This window comes from Geotrypetes seraphini, chromosome 11 (genome assembly GCF_902459505.1).
Source record: "Geotrypetes seraphini chromosome 11, aGeoSer1.1, whole genome shotgun sequence".
NCBI lineage: Eukaryota > Metazoa > Chordata > Amphibia > Gymnophiona > Dermophiidae > Geotrypetes > Geotrypetes seraphini.
The window spans coordinates 82,444,413-82,468,354 of record NC_047094.1 but is presented as its reverse complement, the minus strand read 5'-3'; the positions used below and the strand labels follow the sequence as shown (position 1 = coordinate 82,468,354).

Genomic DNA, 23,942 nt, shown 5'->3' with positions numbered 1-23,942 from the left:
TGTCTTCAAGGATTTCTTGAATAGGATGGTTTTTATTTCTTTTCTAAACGATTTGTAGTCTGGAGTCGTTATCAGTAAATTGAAGAGTTGGTCGTCTAGTTTTGCTGCTTGAGTGGCTAGAAGGCCATCGTACAGCTTTTTTCGTTTGACTTCTCTGATTGGGGGATGCGTGAAAGATTTGTGTGTTCTCCTGTGTCTGGTTGAGGTAGTTTGGATTAGGCGATTGTTTAGGTAGGCTAGGCTATCTCCATTTATGGCTTTAAAAAGTAGGCAGTAGAATTTGAATTGCACTCTTGCTTGTATTGGGAGCCAATGTGAGTCGAAGTATGCCGCCGTGATGTGATCATGTTTCCTCAGGGAATAGATAAGTCTTAGCGCTGTGTTTTGAACTGTTTGTAGTTGTTTTATCATGGTTGTGGGGCAGGGGAGATAGAGTATGTTGCAGTAGTCTAGAAGACCTAGGACTAGGGACTGGACCAAGAGCTGATATTGTTTTCTGTCGAAGAATTTTCGAACTTGCCTTAAGTTTCTCATGACCGCAAATGATTTTTGTATTGTTTTGTTGATTTGTGGTTGCATGGTACAGCATCTGTCTATTGTCATTCCTAGAAGTTTTAGAGTGGTTTGTATGGGGTATGTGATTGAGTTTATTACTAGATTTGTTATAGTTGGGGTTTTATTATTTTCGAGGAGAATGAATTTTGTCTTGTCTGGGTTCAGTTTCAGTTTGTGATTATTCACCCATGTTGCAATTGTTTCAAGTGGCCTGTGTAGTGTGTCTGTCATGGAGGACGTTGATTGGTCAAAAGGAAGGAGAATGGTGATGTCGTCTGCATAGCTATAGGAGGTTAAGCCTGATTTGTTTAGGCAGGTGCCGAGTGATGCTATGTAGAGATTGAAGAGAGCTGGGGATAGTGGAGATCCTTGGACCATGGTTCTGATTTTTCTTTGTTCAACTTGACTGTAAGTTCTGGATTGTTGGAAACCTTGAAACCATGTGTATACCTTGTCTGTGATTCCTATTGTTTCTAGTATTTGTAGTAGGATGTTGTGGTCCACCAGGTCAAATGCTGCGGTTAGATCCAGCTGTATAATCAGCATTTTCTACTTATGCTGAGGTGTTGTCTGGCTGTGTCCAGGAGGGAACCTAGTAGTATCTCTGTGCTGTAGTTGGTTCTGAAACCAGATTGTGTAGGGTGGAGTATGTTGTGGTCTTCTAGGTAGTTGGTGAGGAGTTTGGCTTCCAGGCCTTCCATAAGTTTGACTTAAAGTAGTATTGAGGCTATGGGTCTGTAGTTGGATGGTTGATCTGTTGCTCCTTTAGAGTCTTTTAGGATCAGGGTGACAACGATTTCACTGAGGTCTTGCGGGAAAAGGCCATCTGTGAGCATGGTTTGTATCCATTATAAGAGGAGAGCGCGGAATTTGGTACTGGAAGATTTTAATAGGTAAGGAGGGCAGTGGTTGAGATCTCAGGTAACGTGGCTGTATTTTGTGTACAGTTTGTTAAGGTCAGACCATTGTATTGTGGGGAAGTGGGACCAGGTTCTGTCTGCCGCTGCAGAATCTTTTCTGTGGGGGGCATTGTGATCTCTTCTAGGTGGATTTGGCTTCCGGGTAGTCCTGGCAGTTGAGATTTTGTTTTTAAAGTATTCGGCTAAAAGTGTAGCTGAGGGGGGAGAGGTTCCATTATTGGCCAGATAGGGTTTGGTATCTGTGAGTTCTTTTAGTATTTTGAATAGTTTTTTTGTGTATTGGGTATCTTTGCCTATTAGGTTGGTGTAGTGTGTTTTTCTTTTAGTTTCAGCTTGTATTGTTGGTTTAATTTTCTCCATGTTGTTTTTGTGGGTTCTTCGTTATTCTTTCTCCATTTTCTTTCTAGTCGTCTGCATTGTCTTTTGAGTAGGAGTAGTTCATTATCGAACCACTAGTCATTAAGCCCATTACATTAACGGGTGCTAGAATACTGTTCACCCTCTATGTTGCCCCTTCCATTCACTGCCCTCTCTTCTCTTTCCATCCAATGTGCGCCCCCTCTCTCTCTGTCCCATATGGCCTCTCTCCATCTCCTCTTTCCTTTTCCCTTGGTCTGGCATACCTTCCTCCTTCCCTCCATGCCCTGCCATCTGTTCTTCCCTCCAAGCCACTCTCCCCTATGCTCACTTTCCTCCTTCAACTACTTCATCGGGCAACAACAGCATTCACAATTCATTGCTGTTGCTGGCTTCAGGTATTCCTCTCTGGCGGGTCCTGTGTTCATGAAGTAGGCAGGACCCGCCAGAGAGGAAGGCCTGAACCCGCAACAGCAGCGAATTGTAAACGCTGCTGCTGCCTGAAGCACCCGAGGCAGATGGTTCTCTCCCCTCCCAGCCCAACCCCCGCTGACTTTGCGACCCTCCCGGCGAGATTACTTTAATAGCAAACCTCCCTCCAGCTTTGACAGCCGCAGCACGCTAAACAGGCTGGTTCGCGGCTTTCTTCTGCCGTTGAGTCTATCTGTCGCGTCATTGATGACATCATTAGTGACGCGGCAGAGGGACTCAACTGCAGGAGAAAGTCGCGAAGCAGCCTGTTTAACGTGCTGTGACTGCCAACGCTGGAGGGAGGTTTGTGTAGAAGCGATATGTGTCTATATGTCTTCTATGTGTCTCTTCCCCTGCAGTACCTTTGCAGCACTTTGCTGCGACGCATCCTCCCATCCTGAGTCTGTTTCTCCCGCTTTGTGTAGCCGCCGCATACGCACTCTGGCCACGGACCTACGGATTACAGTTCACGCAGGTCTGAGTGCGCATGTGCGGCTAGCGTTTTATTATATAGGATTTGTCTGATCGTCTGCAAATTCTGGTCTTTGTTTGTAATGGGGCTAGCTCGTCTAGGGTAGCTGTGCTTAGCTTGCACCATTGTGAGACGAAGTCCTTGGGGATGCATTCTTGGATTTCTGCATCTGTTATGGTCCAGAAATTGGAGGGATCGATGTATTTACGAGAGTTGTAAGTTGATCTTTGGGGTTTTGGTTTGGTTTTGTCTTTGGCCCAGAGGAATCGAGACCACTTTCCATTTGATGTTTGAATCTCGGGCAGTAAGGGCTGTTGGGTCATGAAGGCTGCGATATCTAGTTTGTGACCTTTCTCATGTGTGATTTGTGGGTCTAAAATCTTGTATGTTAGGGCTTTGAGGAATGACAGTAGGTTTTCTACTTGTTTGGAGGACTTATTTTTGAGATGGAGGTTAAGGTCTCCTAGGATTAGGTTGTAAGTTGCCGTTAGTGAATTTTGGTATATGAAATCTTCAAATTCAGGTCTTGCTGTGTTCCAGTTCCCTGGTGTTATATAGCAGAGCATGCAAGTAATGGATCGTTTTAGTGTGGTGTATGAGAGTTGGCAGGCTAATAGATCCATGTAAGGGGTGGACATTTTGGCTAGTATATTCAGATTGAGGGAGTTTCTGTCTATAATGGCTAGACCTCCTCCTCTTTTTCTTTCCCTGCAGACCACTATTGTTTTGTATCCCTTGGGGAAGACTTCCGTTATCCTGGGATCTGAGTCTGATGTAAGCCAGGTTTCTGTGAGGAAGAGGCAGTTTAGATTCTCATTTTCTATCCAGTCTTTTATGAGTTCTGTCTTAGGGCCTAGAGCTCTGATGTTATTGTAGGCACATGTAAGTGTTGTGTGTTCTGTTTGTGCACTGTTTATTGTTTTTGGGTAGATGAGTGGTCTTGGGTGAGGGTGTGGTTTGGTGTTATAGGGGTTTGTTGGTCTTCTTCCCCATGTTGGCGTGACAGTGAGGTGTGTATAAGTCTGGTAGTTTATGTGCCTGTCCACTGTGGTTTTCCTGGTTGGGTGGTGAATTCTGTTGTAGTTGTAATAATTGGAATTGGGGAGATGTTGTTAGCTGCTGCTTTCCAGTTGGTTAGGAGCAGGATGATCAGTAGGATAGTTTGCATTTGATTTTGTGTTGTAGGTTTCATTGTGCACGATAAGGGTAAGAGTTGTTGAGCGTGCGGTTGTAGGTGGTCCTATGGGTTGGAGAGGTGGGTTTTGTTTTTTTAGGAAAAGAGGAGCTTCGCAAGAGCAGTTGGGGATGAAGTTGGCCTCCCACACCCGTCCAACTGCTTCCCTTGCGTCTTGTGAGGTCCGGTCAGGACAGCTCCCAAGTCAAGCAGAACTGCCCTGAAGAGAAGAAACCTTTAGGTGAAAAGAAGTGCCGCAAGGGCCATTGGAGGTGGAGTTGGCCTCCCACACCTGACCAACTCCTTCCCTTGCGGTTGCCAAGGTCCGGTCAGGTTGGGGCAGCTCCCGAGTCAAACGGAGCTGCCCTGAAGAAGTGAAACTTTTTTAGGTAGGGAGCGCCGCAAGGGCCATTGGGGATGGAGTTGGCCTCCCACACCCGACCAACTCCTTCCCTTGCGGTTGCCGAGGTCTGGTCGGGTTGGGGCAGCTCCCGAGTCAAGAGGAGCTGCCCTGAAGAGGAGAAAACTTTAGATGAAAAGAAGCGCCGCAAGAGCCATTGGGGGTGGAGTTGGCCTCCCACACCCGACCAACTCCTTCCCTTGCGGTTTCCAAGGTCTGTTCGGGTTGGGACAGCTCCCAAGTCAAATGGAGCTGCCCTGAATTGGGGTAATCATAAATAACAAGGAGAAAGATATGAGAAGTAATATCAGAGATGTGCTATTACTATAATACAGCCAAAGGATAGGATATGCAAAGACATCTTTATACAGAGCACAGAAAGAGTTAATTCTTACCAATGTCATTTCAAGCCTACCAATTAGACAGTAAGACAGAAAGGGAATCGCAAAAAAAGAGGCAAAGGAAAAAAACGTAGACAAGAGTTGGTCAGACAAGGTAAAAGGTGAGAAGGGAGAAGAAAAGATAGAACAGAAAGACCACAAGGGCAACCAGCAGCTGGGACAAAGCTAGCAAGACAGCAAGATGGAGTATCAAGAAAGCTGTTTCATAAATAAGGTGGTGCAGGAAAAGCATTGATGGCATGAATAACAAATCTAAGCACTAGAAAGCAGCAGCTAACAGTCTAACTAGAATCAAATATTCTTATCATAGTCTAAATAGTAGAGTCACAACTATAGAAACATTACAGGCTAGCAATCGCTGAGTAAAGAAGTGATCTAATGGCCCCTTTGTAGATAACATCATATAGTGATCAGAGTGTAGTCAAGGACCACACCAAACCACCGGCAGAATAATATTGAGAAAGAAGAAACACAAGTATGCAACAGCATATCATATCAATTGTCAATAACAAATTATAACTATGAAGACAAACAAAACAGAGCTAAAGCAAACAAACAGAGCTTGCGATCAACCATAGCCTCTGGTAAACAGAGCATGAAGGAAGATCAGAGCAGTGGAGGCAAAGCATGAGAGATAGCAGTATCCACGCCAGAATAAAACCTCAGGTCTTGTCAATGATACTTGGGGCTTGTTTTTCTAAGAAGTCAGCCAGTTCCATGGAGTCAGTAAAATTCTTTGTTATGATGTTATGTGTTACTCATAAGGAAGCAGGGTAGAACATCCCATACTTGGCCCCAATAAATTTCAATTTGGGGCGGTATTCCAACAGCAGTTTATGTTGTTTCACGGTTGCTTTGGAGAGATCTAGAATTATCAGTATGGAGCGTCCATCAAATTTTAAAGGGAATTTTAATTTAGCCTGGCGCATAACCCCCATAACCTCCGCAAAGGTCAGACCAGCCAATGGTATCAATCTTGGTGTCCATCACTTTACCCCCCCACCCTTTATCCACACATATCAAATCAATGCGAGTGTACACCTCATGTACAGGAGAATAGAAAGTGTAGTCCCTACCCATCCAATGTTGCACCTGCCACCCATCCTCCACATTAAGGACTTCCAGAAATCTCTTCAGACATTTTCTATCCCTCTTAAGTCTGTCACTCCCCTTGCCCGTGGAATCCCATTCTTGATTAAGAACCAAGTGCCCCACCTTAACCGATAAAATTTTGGGCAGGAGAAGGTCAAAAAATTGGCCCTGTTGAGAGTTAGGTGCATACAAATTAATCAGCGTTACCCGAATTCCATCAACAGTACCAGTCCAGATAAGCTACCTCCCTCCCTCATCCCTCCATTCCCTATCTGGGACCACCTTCAACTTGTGGGAAAACAGAATCCCCACCCCCGCTTTTTTCCGCTCCACCCTATTAGATGCCCAAACCCTCACGGGATAGTCCCGGAACTGTACAAGCTTTTCTCCAGCTTTTATAAAATGAGTTTCTTGAACAAAACAAATATCAAAACATAGGCGCTTAACTTCTTTCAACAACAGTTGCCGTTTACGTGGCATGTTAAGCCCCTTAACATTCAAACTGCCCAATCTGAGAACCTTATCCCCCCCCATCCTCAACTAAAAACAACACACCCAACACCCCTTCCCCTCCCCCTACCATCCCCCTCTGTAACCCAAGCTCCCCTCTCCCATTCCCCCCACCCCCCCATCCGCACCCCTCCTCCCCAATCTTCCCCACCCCCCCTCCCCACCTGACCCACACTTCCTCTCTCCCCACTCCCTCCAAGACTTCAAGTGACTTCACCACCCCCCCATGTCACCTTTGATATACCTCTCGTCCCCACATCCAAACCTCTCACACACCATAGCCCCCCATCAAGCACTCCCCAGACCCTTAACCATACACTCTCCGGCACACTCCCAAAGTCATCACTGGATCAGCACCAAGGTCCAGAACCCTGCAGCGGTTGAATACGAACACCCTCAGCCATCCACTCAGGTGTCAGGGGCTGCGGCTGCGCTCAGCTCGGTTGCCTCCCCCTCAGGTCGAGAGCTCTGTCGTCCTCTCCGTCTCTGGGGCACCGCTTTCCACTGATACCGCTCCAACTTCTGCGCCGATAATTTGCTCAAAACAGAATCTCCCATCTGCACCAGGCCCTCCTTCAGAAGTAATGCCTGCAGCTCCGCCACAGTCGTCGCACGCTTATGCACCCCATTAAGAGTAACCAGCAGGCCAAAGGGGAACAGCCAGCGATAGCGTAAGTTGTTCTGCTTCAGCACCTCCAGCAACGGTCGAAACTCTCTCCTCTTCTGCAAAGTGATGGTCGAGAGATCCTGAAATATCTCCACTTTCAAATTCTTCCAGGATATAACACCCACGTCTCTAGCTTTCTTCACCAGACGATCCTTATCTGGAAAGTGGTGGATGCAAGCTATAATATCTCTAGGGTAATCTCCAGTCTTCGGACCCAGTGTGCGGTGCACCCTATCCACTCTCAGGCCCCCAGGAGCAGTGTCAGATACCCCATCATCGGCCAGCAGAAACCGGCTAAGCTCCTGCACCACCGCCACAGCATCACCATACTCAGCTGTTTCTGGAACTCTCCGGATCCGGACATTGTTCCGTCGGGACCTATTCTCCAGATCCTCCACTTGAGCACAGCAGTCCAGTAAATCCTTTTGGACTGCCTTCACCTGGGTAGTGAGTCCTTGTACCGTCTCCTCCTGCTCCCCCAATCTCTTTTCAGTGTCTTCCACTCTGCCCAGCAAGTCTGCAAAGTCCTGCCGGATCTCTTTCACTGCCTCTTTAATTTTTCCTTTTACAGCAGCCACCTCCTCTTTAATCTCTGTAGCCCACATTTGCAGATCGGCTCTTGTAACAGCCGCCGCCGTTCCAGCACGCCTAGCCGCGGGGAGGCACCGTGCTCTGAGTCATCTTCCGACGCGCTGTCTCTCGACTCGCGCGCGGACATGCCGGAGGTCCCTCTCACGTGTCGGAGGCCTCCCTGCTCTCCTCTGCGCTCCGACGCTCTACCGGTCTCAATTCTTTTTTTTGACGGCATCTCGCAATCGCGCTGGGCTGCACGCTCTCCCCGCGACTCGCTCACTCTCAAATTTCGACTCCCTCAACGGGAAAGGTAAGCTCTACAGAGTGGAGAGTCAGAGCAACGTCTCTAACCCTCCATCTTGGTTCGTGACGTCACCGGAAGTCCTGGCTGTCAACTTCTGACACTATTGTTTTATTTCTTTTAAAACGGATTCTAGCCGGTCTGTGTAAATTGTATGCGTTTTGACCGGTGACCCAGTCCACTACGTCTTTTCTCCGGACTGTAATATCGCTCTTTTTAGCTGCTTGAAGTAGAGGGTTAATGCCTCCATAGCTTCCTGCTGCATATGGATCATAATAAATTTGCTTCAATAAAGATTCTTTCATGTTCCATTCAGCTCTGTTAACTTAGCTCTAAATAAAAAATAGGTCTTAAAACTCTGCCTTTTAACAGACTTAGGTGACAGTTGGGGTTTTTTTTTCTGATTGTTAAAGACAACACCAGGGGGCTGGGACATGTTCAGACATGTTTAAACACACCTCCCCCTCTCCCCCTTGGCTTTATCAGGGGCTTTATCAAGGGGCTTATCAGCTGTTACCATGACAACCAGGGGTGCTGCCCAATAACCATTAACTCAGAAATCCTACTGAAAGTGTGTTAAAAACTAGGAAAGAAAAAAAAAATGCAGCCTTTTCTAAGCTGTTTCTACACTGCTCTTAAAACCTGGCATCTGTTTTAAAAACAGGAAAAAAACAAAAACAACTGTAAATGTCTTTTGTTTTGTGATCTGCCTGTGCATTGCTTTATCCATGAGCTCTTAAAACCTGTCTTTTAACTAAAATGTTAAAATAAAGACACTTCTTTTCCTGGCCACATCATTTCTGGGGGTTTTGACTAAGTCTGTTTCCGGTAACATCATCAGAAAATGCATTTCCCTCTCATCAGAAAAGCGCATTTCCGGCTCTTCATTTACCCTATTTCCACCTACGTCATCAGAATGTACATTTCCGGTAGGGCAGGGCACTCCCATTTACGGTGATGTCATCAGAAAGCATATTTCCGGGGTCAAACACGCCCCCCCCATTTCCAGTGATGTCATCAGAAAGTGCATTTCCAGTGGCATGGGGGTGGGTCCATGGGTGGGGCCACCAACATTCATTCCTATGGGGTGGGGCATGGGCAGGGCCACCACCACTCATTCCGATGGGAGGGGACGGGTTATGGGTGAAGAGTGGGCAGGGCATGGGTGGGAGGGGGCGTTGTGTGGGCAGGGCTATTGGAAAAGTAGGTGTGGCGTGGGTGGGGCCTGGGCGGGGCTAAGGGAAAAGTGGGTGTGGAGTGGGTGGGGCATGGGCGAGGTTTGGGTAAAGTGGGCAGGGTTTGGCAGAGTGGGCGTGGTATGAGCGGAGAGTGGGCGGGGCTTAACCTGGAAGTGAACGCTAATTGGTCGATCCTTATCTCTGACAGCTATCAATCATTTTGACCAAGGGTGTACCCATTATACTACTGAGGTAAGATCCAACAACATTTCATCTGTGTTTTCTTTGGTAGTCTGCAACAATTCACGTGGGGAACAGAGCTCCGCCATTATCACGTGTAAGGCCTCAGTTTCGCAGTCAAGTTTACTTGATGCCGATTTCTGTGGGGAGACCAGTTCTATGCTCTTTCTCTTGTTTGTTTTACTTGTAGCCATATTTGTACAGTTATTGGAAATAGTTACCGTATTTTTCACTCCATAAGATGTACTTCTTCCACCCCCAAAAAGGGGGTGGAAACAAGGGTGCATCTTATTCAGCGAATACCACGCGCCCCCACCCCCGGTACCTTGATGTAATCCTGGCGGTCCAGCGCTGCATCAGCAGGCTCCCCTGCTGGACGGCCGCCCGAGTCCCCATCTGCCAGGCAGGTGGGAGCCCCAAGTGTGCCTGCCTAGTCCCATGCTGCCGCCCGAATGGTGTCAGCTTGGCCCAGCGCTGCATCGGCAGGCTCTCCCATCTGCCGCGGAAATGAAAGGCAGGCGTGAGCCCCAAGCGCGCCTGCCTAGTCCTGCGCCGCTGTCCAAATTGGCCCTCGCGAGACTCGCAGGAGCTGACAGCACCATTTGAGTGGTGATGCAGGACCAGGCAGGCGTGCTCAGGGCTTATGCCTGCCTTTCACTTCCGGCGCAGATGGGGGAACCTGCCGATGCAGTCCTGGACCAAGCTGACACCATTTGGGCAGCAGCACGAGACCAGACAGGCGTGCTCGGAGCTCATACCTGCTTTTCACTGCCGTGGCAGATGGGAACTTGGGCGGCTGTCCAGCAGGGGAGGCTGCCGATGCAATGCTGGACTGCCAGGATTGCATCAAGGTACTGGGGGGAGGGTCCTGTAGAAAGGTACCGGGGAAGGGGCCCTCCTGCCAGAATTAAATTAATCAGGCGGCTTCCCAGCCCTGCAAAAAGGTACCCTGCAGAAAGATACTGGGGAAGAGGGCCCTCCTGCTGGAATTGCAGTAAATTAACCACTAATTTAAATTTACAACAAATGTACAGCTGAGGCAAGAGGCCTTGTGCTGGACATGTGAATTGCTTTAAAAAAATTTAAAAAAGAGGAAATAAAAATGTAAAGGTATTAGAGAGGTGCATTTTCCAAAGCTGAGCAGGAAACCGAAAGAGTTCCCTGCCTCCCTACCCCTACCTGCCTGCCAGCCACTAGGCACTGCCCTGTGCCCTGTCCCCGCCTGCCCTGTGCCCTATCCCGGCCTACCACTAGACCACAAGAGGGGGACAGGGTACAGAGCCTGGAAGGGAGAATTTGGTTCAGAATGGGTTTTTTCTTGTTTTCCTCCTCTAAATCTAGGGTGCATCTTATGGTCAGGTGCGTCTTATGGAGCGAAAAATACGGTATACGTATTTCCAAGTGCAGAAAACAGCCAAATTCCTTGTAGTGCTCTCTAGAGCCCACAAAACAATACTAATGTTAATACTAACTTACAAGAAACATAAGGAAAGAAGGGGGGGAGAACTACAATTTTTAAAAGCAAAGAAAAATTCAAGGTAACACAATGGCTGTAGTTCAGAGCAAGTGGACATGTCTGATGCACAATCTTGACATCATTGTGACATCATCAATATGCATCTAGATGGCAGAATGTCACTAAAGCACAGTTACTTACTGTAACAGGTGTTATCCAGGGACAGCAGGCAGCTATTCTTACATATGGGTGACGTCACTGATGGAGCCCGGATGTGGACGCCTCACAAGCAGACTTGCTTGAAGAAACTCGAAGTTTGGAGTCGCCCGCACCACGCATGCGCGAGTGCCTTCCCGCCCAGCACAAGGCGTGTCTCCTCAGTTCAGGTAGCTAGCAGAGAAGCCAATCAGGGGAGTTGGGTGGGTTGTAAGAATAGCTGCTTACTGTCCCTGGATAACACCTGTTACGGTAAGTAACTATGCTTTATCCCAGGACAAGCAGGCAGGTATTCTCACATATGGGTGACCTCCAAGCTAACCAGAATAGGATGGTGCGAGTGTAGGAGAATAAATTTTGTAATACTGTTTGGCCAAACTGTCCATCCTGTCTGGAGAAAGTATCCAGACAATGGTGAGAAGTGAAGATATGAACCGAGGACCAAGTAGCAGCTCTACAAATTTCCTTAATAGGTGTAGATCTGAGGAAAGCTACTGAAGCTGCCATTGCTCTGACTTTATGGGCTGTGACTTTATTGTGAAGGGGTAATCCAGCCTGGGCATAGCAGAAAGATACAAGTCGCCATCCTGTTGGAGATGGTACACTTAGAAATAGGATGGCCCAACTTATTTGGATCGAAGGAAACAAAAAGTTGAGCAGCAGTTCTGTATGGTTTGGTGCGTTCCAAGTAGAAGGCCAAAGCATGTTTACAGTCGAGAGTATGAAGAGCTGATTCTCCAAGATGAGAATGAGGCTTTGGAAAAAACACTGGAACTATGATGGATTGGTAGGAATTTAGGATGAGTACGAAGAACCACCTTGTCATGATGGAACACAGTGAATGGTGGGTCAGTAACTAAAACTTGCAGTTCACTGACTTTTCGAGCAGAAATGAGGGCTATGAGAAACACCACTTTCCAAGTGAGATACTTCAGATGAGCCTTATCAATAGGTTCAAATGGAGGCTTCATCAGTTGAGTAAGGACAACATTGAGGTCCTAAACAACAGGAGGCGGTTTGAGAGGAGGTTTAACAATGAAGAGTCCTTTCATAAATTTGGAAACCACCGGATGAGCAGAGAGGGGTTTCCCTTCAATAGGCTGATGGGCAGCCACAATTGCACTGAGATGGACTCGGATAGATGTAGACTTGAGGCCAGAATTGGATAAGTGCAAAAGGTAGTCCAAAACAGAAGATAAGGAGGAATGTTGAGGCTCCTTATGATGAGAAAAACACCACGTAGAAAATCTAGTCCACTTTTAGTGATAGCATTGTCTAGTGGTAGGCTTCCTAGAAGCTTCTAAAACATCTCTTACAGATTGAGAAAACTGAAGAGGAGTTACGATGAGAGGTACTAAGCTGTCAGGTGTAAAGACTGCAGGTTGGGATGAAGCAGAGATCCTTGACTCTGTGTAAGCAGAGAAGGAAAAACTGGTAGAAGGTATGGCTCCCTGGCTTGAGTACCTGATTGTAAAAACCGCTTAGATAACCTTGATAGGTGGTATATAAAATTCTAATAAACTTGAAACTTGAGTTGAAGTAGAAGGGAGTACCAAGGTTGTCTTGGCCATCGAGGAGCGATTAGAATCATGCTGGCATGATCGTTCTTCAACTTGACCAGAGTCTTGAGAATGAGAAGAAATGAAGGGAATGCGTAGAGGAAGAGATTCATCCATTCCAGAAGAAAAGCATCTGCCTCGAGGCGGTGAGGAGAGTATATCCTGGAGCAGAACTGAGGCAGTTTGAAGTTGTGGGGAGCCACAAAGAGGTCTATCTGAGGGGTTCCCCACTGTGAAAAAATGTGATGAAGAGGCGAGGAATGGAGAGTCCATTCGTGAGGTTGCAGAAGACGACTCAAGTTGTCCGCCAAGCAATTCTTCGCCCCTTGAATGTAGACAGCTTTGAGGAAGGTGTTGTGGCGGATTGCCCAGTCCCAAACCTTCAGAGTTTCTTGACAAAGGGAGGCAGATCCCGTCTCTCCTTGTTTGTTGACATAATACATGGCGACTTGGTTGTCTGTCCGAATGAGGACTACCTGGTCACGAAGAAAATGTTGAAAAGTGTTGAGAGCCTAGAAAATTGCTCTGAGTTCCAACAGATTTATGTGACATTGACGATCCGTACTGGTCCAGTGGCCTTGAGTACAGAGACCATCGAGATGAGCACCCCAAGCGTAGGTTGAAGAGTCTGTCGTGAGGACCTTCTGATGAGGGGGGCATTTGAAAAAGCAAGCCTCTGGAAAGATTGGAAGAGAGCATCCACCAACGGAGAGACTTCTTGAAGGAAGGAGTGACTGAAATGTGTCGAGAAGGAGGATCGCAAACTTGCGTCAATTGAGATGCCAGGGTCCACTGAGGAATTCTGAGGTGAAGTCTGGCAAAAGGAGTCACGTGTACTGTGGAGGCCATGTGACCCAGAAGTACCATCATGTGTCTCGCTGAGATGGAAGAGCGGGAAGACACTGTATGACAGAGTTGAAGAAGAGCTTCCAGACGTTGTTGTTGGACAATGTTCAGAACAGCTCCAATGAATTGTAGATTCTGTGAGGGCTGAAGTTGAGATTTGGGAAAGTTGATTTCGAATCCCAAACTTTGTAGGAACCAGGTAGTCCGTTGGGTCGCTACAATAACCCCTTGAGATGTGGAATCTTTGATGAGCCAGTCGTCGAGGTAGGGAAATACCTGAAGACCATGGTTTCGGAGAGCTGACGCTACCATTACCAGGCACTTGGTGAACACACTGGGAGACGAGGCCAGGCCGAAGGGTAGTACTCTGTATTGATAATGCAGAGTCCCCACCCGAAATCTGAGGTATTGACGGGAGGCCGGATGAATGGGGATATGAGTGTAGGCCTCCTTGAGATCCAGAGAGAATAACCAGTCGTTCTGCTCGAGAAGGGGATAAAGAGATGCCAGGGACAACATTTGAAACTTTTCTTTGACTAGAAATTTGTTGAGAGCCTTGAGATGCAGAATGGGCTGCAGATCGCCCATCTTCTTCGGACCAAGGAAGTAACGGGAGTAAAAGCCCCTGTTCTGCTGTTCCAAGGGAAGTGGTTCGATGGCATGGAGACGAAGCAGAGCTTGAGCTTCCTGAAGAAGGGCGGTATGGGATGGATTGGAAGGATACTCTCTTGGAGGAAGGTCTGGTGGAACCTGAGTGAAATGAAGAGAGTATCCTTCCCTGATGATGGTAAGCACCGAGAGGTCGGATGTAATTATTGTCCATCGGTTGTAAAAATGATGGAGACGACCTACTATAGGGGGAAAAGGAGACAGAGACAGAACGGTGGAGATTATTCTCTGTTGTAAACAGTAAAAAAGGCTGAGAAGCTTTAGGTGCAGCAGAAGGTTGGGGTTTCTGTTGCTTCTGAGGTTGCTGTTGTTTCAGAGGAGGGCAAGTATAAGGAGCCGGCTTTGGAGCAAAACGCCTTTGATAGATAAGAGCAGGGCGTGCAGGCTTAGCAGGAGCTGGCTTTGGCTTAGTTCTGACTATAGAAGCAAATGATTTTTCATGGTCAGATAATTTCTTGGTGGCTGCCTCGATGGATTCATCAAAGATGTCGTTGCCCTCACAAGGAATGTTAGCCAAGCAGTCTTGAAGATTAGAGTCCATGTCAATGGTACAAAACCAGGCAAGACAACGCATAGCTACAGAGCAAGCAGCTGCTCGGGCAGATAACTCGAAGGCATCATAAGATTGGAGGAGATGCAGACGTAATTGAGATAAAGAAGCAATGACTTCCTGAAACTCAAAATGCATTTGGGTATCCAAATAATTCAAAAACTTTGGTAGAAGAGAAATAAGGAATTCAAAGTAAGTGATGAATTGAAACTTATAATTGAGGACTTTAGAGGACATCATAGCATTCTAGTAGATGCAACGTCCAAATTTGTCCATAGTTTTCCCTTCCCTTCCAGGAGGGACGGTGGCGTAAACCTTGGAAGGATGGGACTTTTTCAAGGAGGACTCGACGAGCAGGGATTGATGAGATAACTGAGAGTTGTCAAACCCTTTGCGATGCACAGTCTTATACCTAGAGTCCAATTTGCCTGGAACAGCCAGTATGGAAAAAGATGTTTCCATGCAACGACCAAAAGTCTGATTCAAAAGCTTATGAAGTGGAAGCTTAAGAGACTCTGCCGGACATTGAGGAAGATGCATGACTTTGTGATACTCCTTAGAAAATTTGGAGCCAATATCCAATTGAATATCCAAGTGTACAGCCATCTGTCAGAGGAAAGACGATAAAGATAGCTGATCTGCCAATGCTTTGCCTCGAGAAGGACTCGAGGACGTCGAGGCAGCCTGTGTCGAAGATGAAGCTTCGGCAGGGAAAAAGGCATCAAAAGAACCTGGTGACTTGGACGAGGCAATCGAGACCGGGACATCCTCGAGATCCGGCATTGGAGACCTCAAACGAGGAGTCAATGGTCTGGTCGAGGTTGTAGTAGATCGAGGCTTCGAGGAAGATGGTCTGTCGTGAGACGAAGAACTATGCCTGGAAGGATGCCTCGACAAAGGCCTCGAATGTCGGTGAGAACTGTGTCTGGAACCAGATCTCGAGCATCGAGGAGACTTTGCCTCGGATACTTGGGCAGCTGAAGCCGATGTATGAAAGCTCCAGAGGCTCGATGCACTCTCAAAGACTACTCCTTGTATAGAGTGTGAGAATTCTCGTCGAGGCACTCGCAAAGAATCTGCTTCTTGCTTTACTTGCTTGGATGCCAGACCAGACACTTGCAGAGACTCTGCTCCCTGCAAAGAGTGTGTAAGTTCAGACTGGGGCAAAGGAAGCGGCTCGACCTTGCGGGAGTCTGCTGAATGCCCAGGCTGGATAAGAGGAAGCAATTTGGGTCCCATGTTAGTAAGGAACTGAATAAACTGCTTCTCTAACATGGTCTTGAAAGAAGCCGGCAAGGATGGATCCGCGTCTGAAACCGGACCACCTGCTTTGGCTGGAGGTTCCTTCGAGGTAGTGTGAGCGTGCTTCGATCTGGGAGTCTTAGACCCTTTAATCACCACCGGCGGAACCGACTGCTGAGCTATCTGACCTGAGGAAACAGGGGAAGATACAGCACATGACGTCGAAGCAAGAGCCGCTGCAAACGACGAAGGTCTGATGAGGCTCGAGGTAGAAGCAGTAGGTGCAGAAGGAGCCTCGTTGGGAGTCGAGGCCAAAGACACCTTCGAAGTCAAGGGATCCGTAGAAAACTCCATCTTGAAGAGCTTGTCCACCAAAATGCAACGACGCTTAAAAGCGCAAGGCTGAAGTGTTTGGCAAGGTAGGCACAACCTAGGATGATGTTTCGGCACAAGGCATTTGAGGCAGTGTCCGTGAGAGTCCGTAAGAGAGATCGCACGCTGACACTTGCTACACCTCTTTAAGCCCGTAGCAGGCCGGGACATAGAAGGAAAAATAGCTGCCGCAAAATTAAATCCCTTGGGCCTGTCCCAGAAAACGAACAGAAGTAGAAATTTATTTTTTTTTTAAACTAAAATAAAAGAAATAAACTAAAAACAGCGATTCGTGAGGAAAAAAAACACAAACCACGGTTGAGAGAAGGCACAAAGGAACGAAGTTAAACGCAGAGAGTCAAAGACGGACTCCTCGACTCCACGGAAAACTGAGGAGACGCGCCCTGTGCTGGGTGGGAAGGCACTCGCGCAAGCGCTGTGTGGGCGACTCGAAACTTCGAGTTTCTTCAAGCAAGTCTGCTTGTGAGGATTCCGCATCCAGGCTCCGTCGGTGACGTCACCCATATGTGAGAATACCTGCCTGCTTGTCCTGGGATAAAAAATAATTGGAACCCCTACCTAAATAAAAGCTCCTGTAGCTCAGTGATAAAAGGTACTTCTTACACACTTGCGTCTTGCTGAATTCTTTCAAAGATTTTGTTCCTTATAGCTCCTGAAGAAGGGTATTTACCTGAAACTGGACCAGTTGAGCTAACTACTTGGTGACTCTGTTATGCCTCGTTTGGAAATTGAAAAAACCTTTTGAGAATGATGGACATGTATTCACCAGGCAACATTTATATATTCATATTTAAGGGGAGTGTGTGGCACAGTGGTTAAAGCTACAGCCTCAGCACCCTGGGGTTGTGGGTTCAAACCCACGCTATTCCTTGTGATTCTGGGCAAGTCACTTAATCCCCCCATTGCCCCAGGTACATTAGGTAGATTGTGAGCCCGCCGGGACAGACAGGGAAAAATGCTTGAGTACCTGAATAAATTCATGTAAACCGTTCTGAACTCCCCTGGGATAACGGTATAGAAAAATTGAATTAAAAAAAACAAAAAACCTACCGCAGATAAGTTCATACATCATGCTGGCCTTGAGCGTTAATCTTGAAATGTTGATAGCACTGCATCCTTATGCTTATTAACTTAAATTATCTTTTGCACTGAGCACTTTATTGATATTATTAGCATCATTATTATTATTTGTGCACATATGGGACCTATGATGGGGCACAGCGTGGCTTGAGAGAGAGTCCCACTCCAATATGTTAAGCCAGGAGCACTGGTAATCAGCGCACCATAGCTTTTACTATTGTACTGAGGCCTCACATTTATATATTTATATATATTCAAATAACGTTGTATCCCTCGTTTGTAGGGATGTGGCAATTTGTTTGCAGTGCTACCCACCTTTCTTGATTTATATTAGCGGATTTTGTGATAACTGAAAGACTGCATCAGACATGTCCACTTGCTCTGAACCACAGTCATTGTGAATAGGGATTCTCTTCTTATTTTCTTAGCCTTTTGAGAATGAAGTTAAACATGCTATATATACTGTATTTCATGTGCTTTGCTTGAGTAATGCATTATTAAATATCTTTTGACCTTAACATCAAACTGGAGTCATTTATAGCCCCCAAAATAGAAGCTCCATTCAACTATATGCGGATGCCTCCGGCACACCTAAGTTGCATCCACCTAGCTCGTGCCCAACTAACGCCCAAAAGTATTCCTGGTTTTGCAAAGGAGTCCTCTTCACACCAAAAATAGAAGATTTAGGGCTCCTTTTACAAAGGCACGCTAGCAGGGTTAATGCGCATGACTTTTCATCACGCGCTAGCCCCTGCGCTGGCCAAAAACTACTGCCTGCTCAAGAGGAGGTGATAGCGGCTAGCGCATCCGGCGGGTTAGCGCATGCTATTATGCGCATTAAACCGCTAATGCGCCTTTGTAAAAGGAGCCCTTAGTATGCAATATATATATTTTTTTCATGTGCTTTGATTGAGGAACACAGAAGCTAAAAGAGTTTGTTTTAGAAAACAGAGGAACTGGACAAATGTTGAAGGTACATATCTGATATTTATCCTAGAGAATTGACTGCTTGTGAATCAAGAGCCCAAATCCATTAACATTTTAATATATTCCTTGGTAATATCCAAAATTGACTATTGTAACTCTCTCCTTCTCAATGTTTCACTAAAAGAAAAAAAGAAGGCTTCAACTAATCCAAAATACCGCTGTTAAATTGATTCACAATGCGAAGAAATATGATCATGTTTCCCCCCTATTGATTAAATCCCATTGGTTCCCGGTTAGCCACCGCATCACCTACAAAATACTATTCTTAGTTTTTAAAACTTTATGTTATAATGAGCCTCAATTTGTGACCAGGATGTTAATACCATATACTTCCCCACGATCTCTCTGTTCAACTTCGCATAATCTTCTTTCCATTCCCTCTTTGAAAATCATAGGCATCAGAAGGCACGACGTTTTCAGTTATGACCCCCCAATTATGGAACCTTCTACCTCAATACATTAGAGATCTAAAAGACTTGTCAGTATTTAAAAAATCCTTAAAAACATATCTTTTTAATGATGCATTCGATCTTTTACTTACAATTCCATAATTTTTTTTTCTTTTTTCTTTTAACATATGGAGCAGATTTGGCACTAAATTTCCCCTCCCTTTTGTTCATTCCTTTATTGTTTTTCTTTCTTACTTTATCAAGCATTGTAACTTTTCCCTATTTTTCCCTCATGATTCACGTTAGTTTAACCACAATGTCACTGTCATTTTGTACGTCAGCACCTGATACTTATTTGTAACCTTTTATTATATTGTACATCGCTTAGCAAACTAAATAAGCGGTTTATTAAATACAAATAAAAACTTGAAACTTTGGAACTGACATGTGGTTTAATGGCTGAGTGTGTGTCGCAGTGGTTAGAGCTATAGCCTTAGCACCTTGAGGTTGTTAGTTCAAATCCCCCACTGCTCCTTGTGACCCTGGGCAACCATAACAGAAAATAAATATGATAAAAGGAGCCAACTGTAAATACCACATAGGATATAAGTGGTATATAAATTGTTAAAAGATAAATAAGAACATAAGAATTGCCGCTGCTGGGTCAGACCAGTGGTCCATCATGCCCAGCAGTCTGCTCCCGCGGCGGCCCTTAGGTCAAAGACCAGTGCCTTAACTGAGACTAGCCTTACCTGAGTACATTCCGGTTCAGCATGAACTTGTCTAACTTTGTCTTGAATCCCTGGAGGGTGTTTTCCCCTATAACAGCCTCCGGAAGAGCGTTCCAGTTTTCCACCACTCTTTGGGTGAAGAAGAACTTCCTTATGTTTGTACGGAATCTATCCCTTTTTAATTTTAGAGAGTGCAAACAATTTGAATTTTATTTTATTTTAAAAATTTCTATACTGCCAAAAATCTCAGCGTTTTCCAGAATAACATACATAAAAGCATAAAATTACATACACTAAAACATAGCAATCCAAAATCATCACACATACAGCTAATAACATAAGAAACACATGATAACGTTATAGATGTTATTAGGATGTCTATGCAATGCCTAAAAGGCGATTCTATAAAGGACGTCTAATATAGACATACTTAGATTCGCTCAGCACTTCTGAGCGCGATTATCTATATTGTATCAATGCGTTATAGAATTGCGTTCAGCATTATGCTCCTGGACATCTAAGTGACGCCTAACTTTTAGACGTCCTTTACAGAATCGGCCCCTTAATGTGCAGCACTGTCCCACATACTGATTCAGGCTTTTATGCCTAATCCACACCCTCAGACATGCCCTCTTTCACAAAAATAAAATTTAATTTTTTAGTGCACATTTTCCCACGTTACGCCTTTTTAACCTGCCTTAAGTTCATGCTAATGCTTACTGCAATTTTGTGAAAGGGTCCCATTAAGAGGTAGGGAGTAACTCCAAAACTGCCATCTACTAAAAATAACATATTTAAGAAATAAATTAGAAACTCTTCTGATTCAATTCTTCAACCTCACCACCACCAGGTAAGCAGAGCTGGATATCAGCATCCAGAGCCACAAAGGAACTAACAAGGACCCCAAAATCAGGCCCAAATGATTAGGCGTCTATTGAAGCACTCAGTATCTCAGTTCATAATTCTCAGGGACAGAACACCATACTTTGCAAGTCAATCTTCAAGGGATGCTTAAAAGAACTGTACTTCCAACCTCTTTGTATGCAGACATATACTGTTTGCATTTTTCTTTCTTCACCATCTTCTCCACTGCTTTCTGCCACTATCACAAGTTTGTGAGAGCACCCCTGCCACTCTTCTGAGCTGTACCACACACACACATCAGTTTTTCTTTTACTATACTCAATTAAAATTTCTATTCATAAACAGTTTACTTTATTGCACTGGTATGTGCCTAGTAATGATCAATATTACACTGCAGTTCTAAAATGTGGTTTACACTAGCATCCCCATAAGTTCTTCCTAGAAGGTTGTTGGCCTAGTTTGTATCTAAAGTTGCCAACCCTTACTTCACTCAAATGCACTTACTGTTCAGACCGACTGTGCTGGTGATTTTGGACAGGCTCATCCCTTTGTAGTTACGGTTGAAGTGAATTTTTGTCTGTTCCAAGAAGGTCTAAAAAGAGAAGAGGGAATGCAGGAGTAAAGAGATAACTTGCTTATCTGGCAGGATTAACTATTTCTCTTCTCTGTATTTTTTCCCCCAAATAGAAATAGAATCCATGGGTCCTTTTACTAAAGCCACAGCAAAAATGGCCTTAGCGTGCCGTTTACTTATGTCTTTTCTTGTGCGCCAAGGCCACTTGTGCCAAGGCCAGAAAATTGCTGATATTTTCATTTTCCCAATTAACCACCATGTGCTAATCTCACCATTAATGTGCGGCCATTAAACAAAAATTAATGTGTGAACTCTTCAATACTTATTCTCCCCCCACCCCCTTTTACAAAACCGCACCAAGAGGTTTTTAGTGCCAGCTGGTGCGCTGAATACTCTGCGCTGCTCCAACGGTCATAGAGTTACTATGAGCATTGGAGCAACTCAGAGCATTCAGTGTGCTGGCCGGCGCTATAAACCTCTTGTGCGGTTTTATAAAAGGGGGGAGTTAATATATAGGCTGTCATGCCCACTCTCCACCCTCCTTGAATATGCCCCCTTAGAGAAAATTAGAAGAAATTATTTTAGCACTCGGTATACATGCACAGATAGGGAAATTTACCGCAGGACAGCAGCACACATCCTGTAGTAAGCCTGTTTAACATGTGGTAAGTGCATGTTAAGTGCTGTGACAAACCCATAGCCAGCCCTGGTTTTGTCTCAGGGGTTAGTGAGAATAAAACAAGGTCCCTGGTCAGAAGAGCTGACCAAGTCAGCTGTAAAGATTTGGATTGGGGCGACTACCCCTCAGACCCTGAGTCAGAATGTGAAAAGCACAAGCATAATGTCACCCAGCAGAATGTAACACAAACAGGAGAAAGACAAGGTGGATGTCCAGTCAACCAAATTGGGTCTTTATTGAATTGTACAAACGTTAAAAGAGTCCCAACAAGGATCCCTGTTTCGGTGCTGCTAAATAGCACCTTCTTCAGGGAACACTTATTTGTTGAGTACGTCCGCACATATGCTGTGGAGCCAAAGCTGGGTGGTCTGTACTGAATGCTTTGGCTCCACAGTATATGTGCGAACGGTACTCAACAAACAGGGATCCTTGTTGGGACTCTTTTACAATTCAATAAAGACCCCATTTGGTTAATTGGACATCCACCTTGTCTTTCTCTTGTTTGTGTTAATTTTTCCCCAAGACAAGGGGTTCTTCTTTTTGTGCCTACCCAGCAGAATGTGCCAAACCTGTTTAAATATACTAGAAAACCTGTTAGGGTTTGTCCAGAGAATTAGAAGCAAGTCCCTTTAATCCTTCCATGCATACGTTAAATTATCATAACCTGAGAGTATATATTTTTGCTTACAAGTTAAGTACATCTTCACACTTTCTGTACAACCTGAATGCAATCACTTTTTGTATTAATTTTTGAAGTTGAAAACAAGTATTGAAAGTAGCTACAAATAATTGCCTTTCTGAGTTGGACTTGTCTTTACTGCATATCTAGCTATGATTGGATGTAAAACTCTTCACTTAAGAGGGGATAATCTCTCCCTCTTCAGGGTTACAAGTCTCTGAGCTTCGTGACAGTTCTGACAGTCCCTCTCATATGTTGGCCTTATGGATTGAGTCAGTCTCCATTTTGTTATCCTACATTTTTTCTGACTCTGTTTGTTACATTGTCCCTGTTGTTTTGGAAACTACGTTAAATTATCGACAACTTTACACACCTGGGGTCATTTTGACCCCATCATTTATAAGCACTGAAATTATCAAATTCTCACTGTCATGGAACTGAAGTGAAACATTTATGTTTATAAAATGTATATTTAGGCCTACAGCACAACCGGTGATGTTCCGGTAATGTTTCAAAGATGTTTCTTCTCTTATTCAGCACACTCACTGTACAAATGTTGTAAAAAAAAAAAAAAAAAAAAAGGCTGCTATTAGCAGTGTTTCTTTTACAGCAAAACCTAACAAAATATTTTCACACGTTTTCAATTAATTCATCTCATACTTTGGAGATTTGGAGATACATTACTTTTCCAGTGATGTACTCCACTGCTGACAATGTTGCCTTCATAAACCTGTGGGGTCGATTTGCCCCAGGTGTACATAATCAGTATACTCATGTTAAACTAGGTTAAAACAAAAAAACTCAAAAGCTGTATTTATCACAGATGACAGGAAACGCATTGTCTGTTACTATCGAAAAGGTACCTGGAATTTGAAATCAAAATTACAATTTATAAGTAAGCAACTAAATTAATTTGTCAGGCTGGGGTCAAAATGACCCCAGGTATGTACAGAAGGCAACCCAGAAGAAGTCAAGCTCAACTCCCAGGTGAGCTAAATCCCAGCCCATCCCCCCTCCCTAGGAGAGAGGGTGGAGCTTTGACACTCTTAAGAATAGAGTCATGAATCAAAGCTAGGGGAGCAGGAAGTAGAACAGGCAGGAGGAGCCATTCCCTTCAGCCACACAACAGCAAAGACGTTGAAATGGTTGAGGAACTGCCAAGCCTGTTACCAGCTGCTGAAAGCTCTGTTATGGAGGAGGCCATGGACATTTCTGAACTGCCAATAGAAGCAATTACTTCACAGGAATGTATGGAGGTTAGACCCTAAGGGGCTCATAATAAAAAAAACCCAAACGTCTAAAAACCAGCTTAAATCGGCACTTGGACGATATAAAAGACAAGTTGCCCAAGTGCCGATAATCGAAAAGGGGTTTAGACATACCTAAAAACAGCTTAGGCCTTTTCAGTGCTGCTGTATGCCCAGAGCTAAAAGGGGCATTTTAGGAGGAATGGTGAGGGCGGGATTTGGGCGGGATATGGGCTGGCCTAGAACAACTGAAAGTTTAACGAGGCTGTCTGGATGGAATTTGTACGTTGTAACTTAGGCCATATAAAAACAGGTCTAAGTGGCAAAAAGGTATCCAAAGTGACCAGATAAGCACTGTGTGAACTCTTCCCCCATGCAATCCGCTAAGAAGATCGACTGTCGGCTCCGGGCGGCTTTCCCGCAGAGGAGAGAATCCTGCATTCACCGCGGGCCTCATCTGGGGCAGCCTC

At 45.2% G+C, this 23,942-nt stretch overlaps 1 protein-coding gene across 7 annotated transcripts in view; it reads right to left on the bottom strand.

Annotated features, from left to right (window-relative positions):
• The window catches only part of ARFRP1 (ADP ribosylation factor related protein 1), a 223,426-nt gene that overhangs the window by 121,577 nt on the left and 77,907 nt on the right, over positions 1–23,942 (bottom strand). For all 7 annotated transcript variants that reach the window (XM_033963073.1, XM_033963071.1, XM_033963076.1 and 4 more), the window contains exon 3: positions 20,798–20,885. In XM_033963073.1, coding sequence (XP_033818964.1) covers positions 20,798–20,885 — 88 coding nt within the window. The remainder of the gene's footprint in view (positions 1–20,797; positions 20,886–23,942) is intronic.